The following is a 13,900-nucleotide window of genomic DNA, read 5'->3' on the forward strand; positions in this document are numbered from 1 at the left end:
AGCTCATAAATCATCAAATGAAATCCGCTCATTTCGTGCTTCAATGGCATGCACAAAGGACCTATAATTAGCCCCTAATCCTTCCAAGGTCTTACTTACAAGAGATTCTTCACCAAACATCATGACCAACTACCGCCGGTTGATCTGAGTGCTTTAAATGCAGGTATTCAATTAAAATTAAAAATCAAATCAAACAAAAAATTAATTTAGATATATTTATTAAAAAAATTTATAGCGTAACTATGATTTTTGTCCTTCAAATCCCATATGTAGTTTGGACTTGATAGAATGGTCCAAGAGCTGTAAAATAGTCCAGCCTTTATCAAGTGGTTTTATACATGTGATTTCTCAAGAGGATGCTAATAAATTGAATCTTTGTTTCATTTCTAGGCTCTAGCTTATTTGTTGTATGATAAGGTCTGAAATTCAGGCCAATGCTACTAAGAAATGCAAGCATATCATCTTCTCTCTACTTAAGCTCTTCCCTGAATGATATACTATTCATCTCAAGACATCCTTGCTAGATGTGTTTTATAGATAGCAAGAATTTGTTCAGCATTACCAAGAAAAACACTTCTTTAGAGTGTATAGAAAAATTATTAGTTGTAATATAAGACTACCAAAATAACATAAGAGATTTTTTCAAACTACTCTTTTCAACAAATAAAAAATGAATATTTTTTTTTCTCCTGAAGATCAGTTTTGGCTCTCTAACTGCAATGTCAAAAAATGCAAGAGAGAAAAACCAATATTACCTAAAGACAGTGGAGAGGCAAAAATGAGAAAAAAAAGAAAGACAGAAAAAATTGTATAGTATTAAAATTGCTGTTGTACCCTTTGTAGGATTTGACATACTTGTTGTAACTTGTTTTATAAGGTTATGGATGTATATATATAATTTAGTATTAGAAACTTACTAGTTCGATTAATTTAGATGTGAAAAGAGTAAAATGCTCTCTCAAATTATAAAAGTATATCATATTCAATATTCAAATTCCAATAATTATAATTAAGAGAGAGAAAATCTGTCATTCGTACATATATGAAATTATAAAATAAAATAAAATCTCATCTCATATATATACATGTATATACATAAGATTATAAAATAAAATAGAATAGAATAAAATGCACAAGGAAAACAAGTAACGAATAAGCAAGAAATGAAAGTATTTCTTTTTGTTTCATTATAAAATTCACAAGGTTTACATACAAAAAGTGATCTCCGAATAGGTACATATTCCCGGTGCCAAAGTTTTCAACCTAGTGAATAATCAAAGCTACTGTTGTTAAAACTTCCCTTGGACTAAGGAAGTTGTCAACATTATTATTCAGCTTAAGACATTAAATTAAGTGTGTTACACTTGCTACTAGTGGTTACGGTGATCTGGGTCTGGAACCACCATAGTAATAACATTAGATGTTACAACAATATGATAAACTCATATTACATTACCTTTTAGAGGTAAAAAGGAAATGTTTTGTGATTAATGTAAGGTGCTGCACATGTTAAAAGCAAGGCCCAGCTATTCTTCTTCTTTAGAAGAGTGAAGAAACTCGTTGTGGAGACCTCAAACTTGCCACACACTTGAACTGTGTCATGATAAATTCTAAATTAATAATTAATGAAATTTTGTGGAAATTTAAAAGTCAACCATAATTTTTAAGTTAAATCTTTTTAGTAAAGTTACATGCATGTTCGTTTGAAATAAATTATATGTAAAAAAATTAATTAAATTGAATTTTCACATGATTATGTGCAACTTATTTAGAATATGTAATTTTTTAAAAACTCAATTTAATTAATTTTTTAATGAAAAATTCTAATTTATTTTTAACTTAAAAAATTCATTTCAAAAGAAATATAAAAATACATGAATGTGTAACAATTCAATTGAATATTCTTCTTACTAATGATTTTTTTTTTTCGAACAAAGTCATGCTATGCCTGAGTGTATCGATTAATTACCTTCTGTTGTCTATACTTTTCACGAATAGCATTTAGGGAGCAGCCATTAGTGTTCTGCTGCAAGTCTTCAAGAGCAAGTACTGTGGATTTCAGTTCTGGTGCGCTGTAACTTGTATAGTGCTCTAGGGTTGGGTTCTGCAAGATATATGTTTGCAATATTTTCTTCAGAGATTCCTAAGATAAAAGAAACAGTGAAAAAATAAAATAAAAATTGAAATGGAACTGAAGAAGGCGGACCCATGGGTGGTTCGACTGATCAAGAGTCCATTGAGCAAGAAAAACTGAAGATGCTGCTATAAGAGAAGGTAGGAACTTTAGGAAGTCATATTCAACAAGAGTCAGCTCTGCTAAATAATTTGCCAGGAACTCCAGTTCAATACAAGGAACCTTTATCAGATAAGAATTAAGAATCAGTTTTAATTTCACGTTGGATAATTTCCAAGTAGTTGTGGTACAATCAATGGTTTCCATTTAAAATACCTTGTAAGAAGATTGTGCTGCTTGAATGAATCTCCTGAAAAACCAGTCGTTAGTTTCAGAAAGCTAAGAAACTCGAGATCAGATGAGACTTTGCCAACAACAGGACAGAAATTATTATACCTCAGAAATGTTTTTGTGGTGGGAACAGAGATTTGAAAGTGCAAGAAATTCAGAACTTGACTCTCCAATATCAATACCTGCCATAATACGGCATTAGGAACCTAATATATCAGCATGCAACTAATTTACAATTTAAAAATATATCTAGCATAAATTATAAGCATGCCACATGATCTAAAAAGTGTTTTTAAATTCTTCTATACACTAAAGATTAGGATTAGCAGAACTTGGACTTGGTAAATTTGTCAAGACTTTGGACTCCAAAAGTAGAGCAGGAACTTCACAAGTTGTATTTTGCTTTATGGAAAGTGAATCTAGAGGCAATTTATCAACAAATTTCATCTTAAGATGGATAGCTTGAATACTTTAACCCCAATTATCTAAGTTCAGCTGCTCAAATGATACAACGGGCTTCATCTCACAAATAATTTCTCACAGCCATTGCAAGACTTGAATAATTCACATGATTTAGGAAAACACAGGAAAGCTGAAGGCCCAAAAGTCTGTGGCTTAGAGGAAAAAAATTAACAAAATGTCAATGATGCAGCGGAGGATATTTTGGCTTATATATAAAAGTTGTCATGCAGACTTTAACTATACCTCTTTTCTTCTGTAAGTATTGTCAGTGATGAAGCAAAATTCTTCAACCCGTGGTGCACAAATTTCTTCATACTTTCTGCAACCGTGATGGTAAATAACCAAATAATAGATTCAGTCAGGAAAACATAAAACTATCATTACAATGGCATTAAATGTTGTTTGTGGTACATATTAAAAGTTTTAAGTGGTAAAAAGGTGTTATGAATTGAACTCCAGACCTCCTACACTATCCAATAAGGACTTGTATCAAAACGTTTGAGCCTATTCATGCAAAAATGTGGATATCAGCGAAAAATTGCAGAAGCATTGATGGAAATGGGAACATGTCTAATGCATATTTAATGTACCATCATTGTGCAGCCAAAAATACAACAAGAATTTTGCAAATTACAATTCAGCACCTATGAATTGGGCGCAATATTATGCTAATCAGGTGAATGATTTTCATCACTACACATCATCATTTTGTGATCATTAGACTTATACCAACTGTAATGTGACCTCAAAACTCAAAGAAAACCAGTGCATTTCATTCCATCTGAATTCAGAACCTCCCACAAAACTTACGAGGCAATTAGCATGCAAGTAACACCAAGCAGTTGGAGCCTTTGTTTCTCAACATAATTTTCAGAGAGGAATCTATCAATGAGATTAACTGTGAGGTAAAGCGTATCCGGAACAAGCCTATACTCCTCAGAGACCTGGAACAGGACATGTAAATAATCAGTTTTCCAACTAATATCAGTAAACAAAGGCCTAGTATTTAGCTGACACTTAGATAAGAAAATATCAATATATCCTTAAAACTCTAGAGCTTCATATACAAAACTAATTCTCATTTCCCTTAAAATGAAAAAGATCAACCTGTCAGCAAATTTAGGGGTTTTATGTCAATAACAAAATAAATAAAGCTTTATACAACATGATTTCGACCCGCTTTCTGAAACAGTATCCAAATTAGCAAAGAAATACTCTAATCTAATTATGAACCTATTAATATAACTTTCGGCTATGCTTTAGCTTGAGTAAATAATTGTCAAGTTTGAAAATAGGCAACATTAAAAGGATGGGAGAAAGAGTAAGAGAATAAAAGTGAAACCTCCAACAAACTTGTTTTGATTTGTGATTGCCATAACAAGTTGATATGCTACAATGCAACTTAACCAATAAACTTTGGATGAAAATGCAACTAATAGCTTGATACTAGCTTCTTGGAAAAGACAAAACAGTTCCTTCCTTCTATTTAGATGCAAAAGTGTTCCAGTGCATTTAGTTAAAACATAATCTGACTTTCTGGATATACTGACCTCAACAAGCCAATCAATCAAAATTCCACGCATGCTAGGAGTGATATCATGCTGCATTTTTTCCATGTAATTAGTCAAAGGCCTCTGGTCAAGCTGTAGAAGTGGAGATGTCATACAGTTAGCAATGTATTTGGTGGATGATAAACAGTGAGTTGTTAAATTACCAGTTTTGTGTTACTAAGTATCCTGGTAAGAGTAAATTCCATTCAAACTGAAGTACTAAACTAATACTACTGTTGTTTTGCTGCCTATTTCTGTCCCCATAGTGGGAAACGAAAAAGTCCGCACTGCCTCGAAAGCCAAATTGGAAGAACAATTGTAGGTAATGGATTTTGCAAGAATTCTACTACGCAAAATTGTTTCAAGTTGTATTCAGCAATTATAGTAATTTTCAAAGACGGAATTCAACATTACAGAAAAATTAGCAACGTATTTAACATGTGAAACAACTGTGTTTTACATTTAAGCATGGACAGTAATTAAAGAATGAAAATTTATTATACCATCTATCAGAATAACAATTTCAGCACTAACCTCTTTAACTCGTATGTTGTTATAAATTTCAGGAGCATATGTACCACAGAATTGAGTATCTTTTAGATTTAAATCAATGTCCACTATGCCTGGACCGCTTGTGGACTCCAGCTTGTTGCAAATCTTATTTTCTTCTGCACAAGTCCAATTAAAAGTATTGCCCTTTAGCAGTATTATATGAACAAAACAATGCAATAGGCAACATAGTTCAACTAACACGTAATTCTTTTCTGAAAACCTACTGGCATTCTACTTACAGTGAAACATTAACCATGCCAAACAGCAAAATAAACTCAGCTCAACTATTTCTACAGGACGCAGTCATCCTTTGGTACACGATATGGTGCGATATTCATATGCAAATCATGAAAAAATCGATTACCTTTCTTTTGAGAGCTTGGGAGTCCAGCAGGTTCTGTGGGAGCAAGCATTGGAAGCATTTCATCTGCTACAACATGTTCTCTTGCTCCAAAGCACTTCCTTTGTTGTTTTCCTTTTGTCTTTGAAGGTGAATTAATCTCTTGTGCTTCCACCATTCTTATTTTTGACAACTCTTCAGCCAACTTAGTTTTCACATCCTCTTCAACCTCTGAAATTTGTAGAGAGATTTCAGCAGCCACTTCTGTATTCTTAATTGTAGGATATTTACTTGCCTGCTTGCTAGTCTGTGAACAAGCAATATCAACAGACAGTAACCTTGGATCATTTAGCAAGTATCCAAATTTGGAAACCAGTAAATAAAAATTGGTAACATTAGACAGAAGTAAATCTTCTTGAAAAATACCAGTGTAATGCCTTGAAATTTGAAGTAAGAATTTGGAGTACCAACTAGTAAAATGCATAGCTTTACCTGAACTTTAGTTCCATTGATGCAATTTGCAAATGAATTCTTGGGCGTCACGTTCGTCACATCTTTAAGCACTGCCCTTCTCTTGCACTGTAGGCCAGAAATTGCAGTTATAGAAGCTTTGTTAGCATCTGATGCTGTTCTTTTGGTATTGGCTCTAAGAACACGCCTATGGTCATCCTTAAAGGAAGCTTTTGAGGCAGGAGGTACTCCTCCCAAAGTCTCTAAGGCTTTAGCCCTTGCTCGGGTAATTCTGGTAGTGGGCTCTTCAACTTTGGCAGCAACTGTATTTTCCTTATCCATATTTGCTTGCCTTCAGGAAGAGCAATGCATGATTCTAAAATCTAAATTGAATTCCTCTTCATTGAACCTGAAACAATGGTCGTTCAAAATCAGATGTACGAAAAATGAAGTTGGTAAACAAACAATATGTTATTCATAACTTAGCAAATCAAACAAGTATTTTATTTCTCCAGGAAATATAGACAACACAGGGGAAAATGACAAAAAAATTTAAGCACATGGGTTAACTACACAAATACACTTGCACCGATTGCTGTAAAATTATAGGTCTAAATCATATCTCTTGCATGTAGTGTTGCCAAATCTTTTATAACCAGTTTGAAATTCAACACTTTGTTGAGAAATTATAGTTCAATCACACAGAAAACTTTTCAATCTTCTCTTCCTCGTAGCTACTGATCAGAATCCAGAAAATGAGAACTCTCTAAATTTGCAGGCTATTTATTCATGATTCGGGATAGTAATTACAGGAAATGCTACTGTTTCAAAATCGGAAATGCTACTGTTTCAAAATCCATGATGCAATAAAAAAATTATTTTCATGTAAAATTACCGAAGATATTGAAAGATAACACAAGTTTAGAGTGCCAAAGCTTCAGATAAACATGATCTTCCCTGTTTTTTCTTACCATTAATGCCTACCAACTCATATCTTAATTGACAGAAAGGCTCAGCAAAGTAGTTCACATATAGAATTCAGGTACAACCTTAAAGTCTTCTAAATTTTATGTCCCTTGTCCCTTTTTCCTTCTTTTATTTGCTTTTTGATTCTTGCCTTTTGTTTCTTTCCAAACATCCATATAGGTAAAAAAGAAATGAAAAAATCCATATTCTGTTCTTCTATTCCTCTCAACTTATATACCGTAGGAAAAACCACAAATGCAATAACACTATGGTCAACCCCCCAAACTCCTCCATCTTTGGAACAATCTTTAGCATCTGTTTCTCAAGAATAATGGTGAGAACAAAATGTGCAACATTCTAGTGTCTCACTAGGTCAGTGGAAAAGCCATTTTAGTTGGCATAACCTCTATCTGTTAGATTTAAGGAAAAGATGAACAAAACTTTTCTCCCATTTCTGCATTTATGCAACAATGAAGCTCGCATTACAAATCTTTAAGCCTTTCAACTAAGATCCGGGCATTGTTTAGACATTTTAACACTAATAAAGTTAACAACAAAACCCTAATCCTGTCAAATTTCTAAACTTATCTCTCCCAGAACCAAATGTTCCAAAAGCTGCAAACTCAAAAATAGAACTAAAAAGGACCACAAAATGAGCAAAACAAAAAGCAAGGACTATCAACTAATCCAAAATCCTCCAAGAACGAAATACAAACAGAGAAAAACAACAAAATCACAACAGAAAAACACAATGCACTTTAAAATCCAGATAATTCGAAAGCATCAACCAAAAGAGAAGGAAAAACCTACAGAGAATCGACATTAAGTAGAGGAACAAAAGAAATTTATGGAAAAAGAGCAGCGGCCACAGATCTATCTAGAGAGAAACTCCAAATATATCAAAGTTTCAAAGGATCTGCGGCTCTGATCGATCCAACAGCAACAAGAAATCATACGTACACATTCAAAAGCTCAAATGCCAAAAAAGGAACACGAAGATGGCCAAAGAAAAACAGGAAGGTGAGAGGGGGAGAGAGCGAGAGAGCTAACTGTGGTCATGGGAGCTCCGAGACCTTTACTGACAGTGTAGAGAGCTCTAGACAGAGGGAGAGAGCTTTTAGGTGGTTTTGAAAGAGACAGAGGGAGACATACAGCGTGTCTTGATATAAGCGGGACGGAGCCACAGTTTGAACTTCCAAAAAATTTTGTTATTTCCACTACCCGTTTTTGCTTCTTCCAGAAAACTTCTCTCTTTTATATGCGTGGGTTAAGTGAATTATGAATTATTAAATCTCAAGCATTATCCTTTTTTCAAAAAAAATTAATTAAATCATTAAACATCATTTCTTTACAAGTAAATAAATATAAAAAGAAAAATAAAAATTAAATTCCATATATAGTTTAATTAAATTACCATAAAATAATTGAATTGAATTTACTTACAATTATGCAATAAATTTTCTTTATATTGGTTGATTTAGTGATAGATTTGAATGATTTAAGGAGTGGGGGGAATGATTAAGATTAATTATAGAATATTTTGTAAAAATTTATAGTAATAATCTGGTTGATTAGTGGTTTACAGAGCAAGCCATGACTTAGAATTCACACTCTCATTTGTTTGGGTTTTCCTTTTCAACTTCAAAATTCCCATCCTTTTTGTTTTCACTTCACATTTTTGTCTTTTCTCTATGCTTTCTTCCTTCTTCAATTTCCTCCTCCAATTTACTATGCTATTGTGTAATATACATTTTCCATTTTTTTAAAAAAATCAACTTGTGTTTTATTTATAATTAACTATTTTTTAAAAAATTTCACCAATTTTATATTTTATAAAATCAAACTTAGAATTTAATTACTTTCTACATTTTATAAATCAATTTTTCAAATTTTTATTAAAAATAAAAAAATTATTTTGTAATTTATTATTTATGCAGCACAAAAATATTTATAAATCACTTGACTTTAAAAGATATATTAAAAGTTTTATAATATTTTAAAAATATATTAGTTATTTATTCAATATTAAATGTATTTTAAACTTTTCTTTAAAATTTAAATGATAAAATTAATAAAAAATTAGTTAAAAAACTTTTTAAAATTTCTATATTAATATAATTTTTAAAATTAAATAATTAATTAATAAATTCTTTATACTATAAAAATTGAGTAATAAATTTATTTAAAAATATTTAATTTATTTTAGTATTTATTAAAAAAATTAAATAATAAGAATACTTAAAATTATAAACAATAAATAATATAAATATTTAATTATCACTTAATTTAAAAGGAATTTAATTTTCTCAAATAAAAAAATATTTTATTTAAATTTTAAAACTAAACATCCATAATGAATTTTCATAACTTTGAGACTTGATAATAGTACTTTATTCCTTTTAAAAATAGTTTCATAATTTTTTTAACATTTTAATTATACACATTAAATTTTATTAAATATTGAAAAATGTTTTATTATTAATAAGAGATTATTTTGAAATTAAGTAAATTTAAATATAGATAAGTCGATTTATATATTATAAATAATTATAAAAAAATGCCTTCTAATTTGATATTTTAATTTTAAAATTTTATAAAAAGTATAATTTAGTTTAAATATTTATAAATTTAATTATAAAATTTTATTTTATAATAATATAGTTTTTTAATTATAATTTATCACTATATTCTCATAAATTGATTCTTAATTATTATAATTATTTATAAATAAGTACTTATAATTTTTTTAAATAAATCTCATATTTTTATTAAAATTTTAATATGTTATATATAAAAATAAATTAATAAAAAAATAAAATTAAATAAAAAACCTCAGACATTTAAATTCAACTCTAAAGTGTTCTTTCTCGTTTAATTTTTTTTTTCTTTTTAATAGCTATTTTTATTAATTAGGAGAAAAAAAGAGATATCAGATTTTTTGTATTATTTTTATTTTATTATTTTTTATATAAAAAATATTAAAATTTAATAAATAAAGAGATTAATTTATAAATATAAGTACTTATTAATAATTATAATATTTAGGAATCAAAATATAGAAATTAATTTTAATTAAAAATATAAAATTTAAATTAAAAAATAAAACTTAATATATTAAATTTAAAAATACAAAAATTAAAATATACTTTCATTAAGAATAAATTATAATTAACCAGTGATATTTAATTAGAGAAAAAGTCTCATTTTGCTAACAATCTGAATATATATGATTATTTTTATTATAAATTAAAATATAGGACCATATTTAAAAATATGTTAAACCATATGATAATTTTTTATAATTATAATTTTTATAATTATCTATATATTAACTATATTTAAAAGAAAAAATAAATAATAATTTTAGAATAATAAAAAAATAAAAATTATGGAAGAGAGAGTAATCCACAAATTAATTATAAAGTAGTTGTGGTTTAGTTAATAGATAATTTATTATTTAATTCATGTAATATATAAATAAGCATTAATTAATTTTTTAATTTTAAAAAATATATCAAAATATACATATATATTAAAAATCTACTAATACGATTTTTTATTAAATTTATACATTAAGTATTCTATTATTTAATTCATACAATATAAAATAAATTTATTAATTAATCTCTTAATTTTATAAAAATATAAATTAATTAGTTAAAAAAATATTTTAAACTTTTTCTCAATATTTATAATTAAAAAATTAATTAATAGAATTTTTAAAATTTTAAAAATATTTTAATATATTTTTAAAATTAAAAAATTAACTATTGATTTTTCCATAATAGGAATAATAAAATAGTAATTTTTCCATATTTAAGTGAACTTACCCCATGGCCGTTGAGTTAGGCTGAGAAAGCTAACAATTCGGTAAGTCTATCGCTGGGCCACTGGGTAGCGCCAGGGAGGTGGACCCAAAGGTTTAGCACACGCAATAACACAAAGTGGTTGGGGGTGGGTCCTAAAACCTTTTCACTTCATGGAGGCTGGAGCCTCTGCCTGGTTGGCCCAACAGGCTCCTACGGTTGACCCATTCTGCTTGGTAGTATCAAAACCAACACATATCACAGAATCAACAATATATTAAATTATGAAAAGTAATATATCTTTAATATTGTTAAAACCAATTTGGATGTTTTAATTTAATCACACTGATTTAACTTCAAATCATAATTCATATCAGAATTTGCTGCTGCTATCTGAGGCCAGGTTTACCAGGTTTTGTCCCAAGTTTTCTTCGTTTAGGCATGGATTCGGGGTTGAGTTTCTGGTATCAAGTTGTTTTTGTGAGTTGAAGCATGGTAGTGTTATTGCATCCAATAGATTTTCTTTGTTTTAAATAAAAAAGTGCCAAGGACATGGTCCCCCTTCTCTTGGCCTTTGGCTCCTACCCTATCGCCTTCACGTTCAGCATCTAATCATCTTGCTCAATTATTAGTGGGGATATGTTGAAAAGAGACGGAAGCAAAATTTGACAATGAACACAGCACTCCTTAAAGGGAAGGAAATCACTGAGCATTTGTTTTCTGATTCAACCATCATGTGTACCATTTTCAATTTAAATTGATTACTTGTTCAACAACAAGAATAACAAAAGATAAAAAATAAAAAACAAATTGCAATTTTTTTCTTAAAAAATATTATTATTTAATTCTTATAGTATATAAAAACTTATTAATTAATTATTTAATTTTATAAAAAAAACATTAAATATTTTAAATATTTTAAAAAGTCCATTAATTAGTCTATTCATTAATTTTAACAGTTAAATATTATTTAAAAATGTTAAAATATCTTCAATACAAAAATTAATAAATAAATATTTTCACAAAATTAAAAAAATAATTAACAATTTTTCTCTTATCACATAAATTAAATAATAAAATATTTAATAATTGAAATTAATGAAAGAATTAATTAATAAATTATTTTAAAATCTTAGAGACATTATAATGTATTTTTTAAAACTGATGAATCAACTAGTAACTTTACTGGGAATTAAATATAAATTTTCCTATACAAAATTCAAATAATTCATGGATTTATAAAAAAAAAAAAAAAAAAAAAACTCTTTTGTTTCTCCAACCTCTTCTATAGACATAAAATAATATGGATTTGGATAAATTATATTTTAATACCTGAATTTTAACCCAACTAACATATCAATTCTTATATTTTTAAAATTGAATTTTTAAATCTGTTTATAATCGATTCGTTCAGATTAGAAGTTCCTCCATCCATTTTTGCTATTAAAAATATAGAAATAACTTTATTACCCTTTTTAAATAGATAAATTATAATTAAATTCTTAATTTTTAGTATAATTAATGGGCTCATCTCTATATTTTTAAAATTATACACTTAAATCTTTTTATAATCAATCTGTACTCATCTATTATAATTTAAACATTTTGATTCCTATTTTTTATTTGAAAAAACACTTAAATCCCTTAACTTTTGTCTATAATATCGCATTTAACTAATTTTTAATACTTTTTTCCTTCAATTTCCCTCCATTAAAATATTTCAATGCTTATAATTTTAAAATTTTCAAAAAATACTTATAATTTCAACTATTTTTAAGTGGTACTAAATAATTTTTAAATAGGTTGTAAATTTTTATAACGAGTATTTTAGTAAAAAATTATACTTTCACAATAAGTTTGACCATTTACTAATTTGAAACTAATATTTATAATAAATGAAAGAATTGTAATTTTAGACATATTAAATATACAGGATTTTAAATATTTACTTCTAATTACGCTAAAATTTAGAAATGAAAGTATAATTTACACAATATATAATTGTTTTTTTTATTGAAAAAAATTTAAGTGTTTATAAAGGTATTTTAAATATTTAAAATTTTTATTCTCCTTTTAATAGACTAACAGAATTATAATATGGAATGATAACTGATTATATAGATATTTAAATATTCGATTTTAAAATTATAGAAACTAATCTATGAATTACATTAAAATTCAGAAATTAAAATATAATTTAACTTAGGGAAAATTACCTCTGTTTTGGCGACCCAACACTTAAATCCCTCACTTTATTTTCTGTCCAAATTCGTAGTCCTTCCGTCCAAAATAGTCGTTTGGGACACGTGATTGACAAAATTAACCCTCACTAAACCTAAACTCAAATGCCTCTTCTTCTTCTTTTTTCTACCCTTTTGCAACTGGAGAAAACATGAAAGAAAAAAAATAGAAATTTCACATTGAGAAAAAGGTATTTTTGGAAAAAATTATCATCTCTCACCTTTGACTTTTTGACCAAACGGTTTAAATGGACGGAAGGACTACGAATTTGGACGGAAGACAAAGTAAGGGACTTAAGTGTTGGATTGCCAAAATAGAGGGACAGAAGTGTTAATTACGTCAAACCTCAGGGACTAAAAAGTAATTTTCCCTTTAACTTATAATTTTTAAAAACATGGCTATAAATTCTTTGGATGCTTTTAGATTGCAAATTTCTAGGCTCATAATCAAATAATTAAATAATGATAGCTACTAGACAAATTTAAAATACTTGGGGGACATTCATAAATATATAAAAGAAACTATTTGAAAACATGGGAACAGTTGGACTTCCTTTGCGGTGATTTAAAGCAACCACCTTTTATGGCCACACATTTTGCACGTCCTAATCTCAACAGAGAATTCAAATATTGAGATTCCAAAAGAAAAAAATCACCAGATTCAGATCCAGGTTGGGAAAAGCTGAAGGCTCCTCCAGGGAAACTTTTGCATTTGCCTTTGTCACTTTTATAATCAATTAAAAAGCAGAGCATTGTAGACCATAAAAAGGACAAAAGGATTGAGTTTTAAATGTGTTCTTCAAGTTTTCAGGAATTTGTGGATTACTAAAAATGTGTCTCTAGTCATTTCTGTGCTTTTGTCCCTTAGCAAAAAGTGAAAGCATGGGTAGTCCATTTTGAATGTATCAGAAGCTGTTCTGGCATAGCCACTTCTGCAGCTTTTAGAGCTTCACTCTGAATTACATCTAGAATCCCATGTGCTTAGTTCTTAAAAATAACTTGCAAATTGAAACTTTTTTTTTCTTTCTATAAATTATTGTCTTGTTAATTAAACCTGCTGCTGTAACAAT

At 28.4% G+C, this 13,900-nt stretch overlaps 1 protein-coding gene across 3 annotated transcripts; it reads right to left on the reverse strand.

Annotated features, from left to right (window-relative positions):
* Nucleotides 1-1,153: 1,153 nt before the first annotated feature.
* LOC110610856 (cyclin-A2-2) lies at nt 1,154-7,986 on the reverse strand. Of its 3 annotated transcripts, none has more exons than XM_021750930.2 (12): nt 7,835-7,986; nt 5,861-6,227; nt 5,393-5,675; nt 5,011-5,144; nt 4,477-4,569; nt 3,737-3,870; nt 3,170-3,245; nt 2,570-2,646; nt 2,450-2,483; nt 2,207-2,356; nt 1,970-2,104; nt 1,154-1,593 (listed from the first exon to the last, which is right to left on the reverse strand). In XM_021750930.2, exons 2-12 carry the CDS (start codon nt 6,158-6,160, stop codon nt 1,540-1,542), a joined length of 1,470 nt encoding a protein of 489 aa, XP_021606622.1. In that variant the 5' UTR covers nt 6,161-6,227; nt 7,835-7,986; the 3' UTR covers nt 1,154-1,539. The 3 variants fall into 3 exon arrangements, with proteins under 3 accessions (XP_021606622.1, XP_021606623.1, XP_021606624.1); XM_021750931.2 differs by having other exon boundaries at nt 7,745-7,928; XM_021750932.2 differs by lacking the exon at nt 7,835-7,986 and adding an exon at nt 7,595-7,738.
* Nucleotides 7,987-13,900: the final 5,914 nt, after the last annotated feature.

The sequence above is a fragment of the Manihot esculenta genome, chromosome 3 (genome assembly GCF_001659605.2).
Source record: "Manihot esculenta cultivar AM560-2 chromosome 3, M.esculenta_v8, whole genome shotgun sequence".
Classification (NCBI taxonomy): Eukaryota; Viridiplantae; Streptophyta; class Magnoliopsida; order Malpighiales; family Euphorbiaceae; genus Manihot; species Manihot esculenta.

What these genes read in the sequence shown, in the direction of transcription:
- LOC110610856 (XM_021750930.2), bottom strand. Translation starts at nt 6,160, where the DNA reads ATGGATAAGGAAAATACAGTTGCTGCCAAAGTTGAAGAGCCCACTACC. An exon ending in ACAACATACGAGTTAAAGAG is followed by an intron (nt 4,570 to 5,010) that starts GTTAGTGCTGAA and finishes CCACTTCTACAG; the next exon opens with CTTGACCAGAGGCCTTTGAC. An exon ending in CAGCACAATCTTCTTACAAG is followed by an intron (nt 2,357 to 2,449) that starts GTATTTTAAATG and finishes TATCTGATAAAG; the next exon opens with GTTCCTTGTATTGAACTGGA.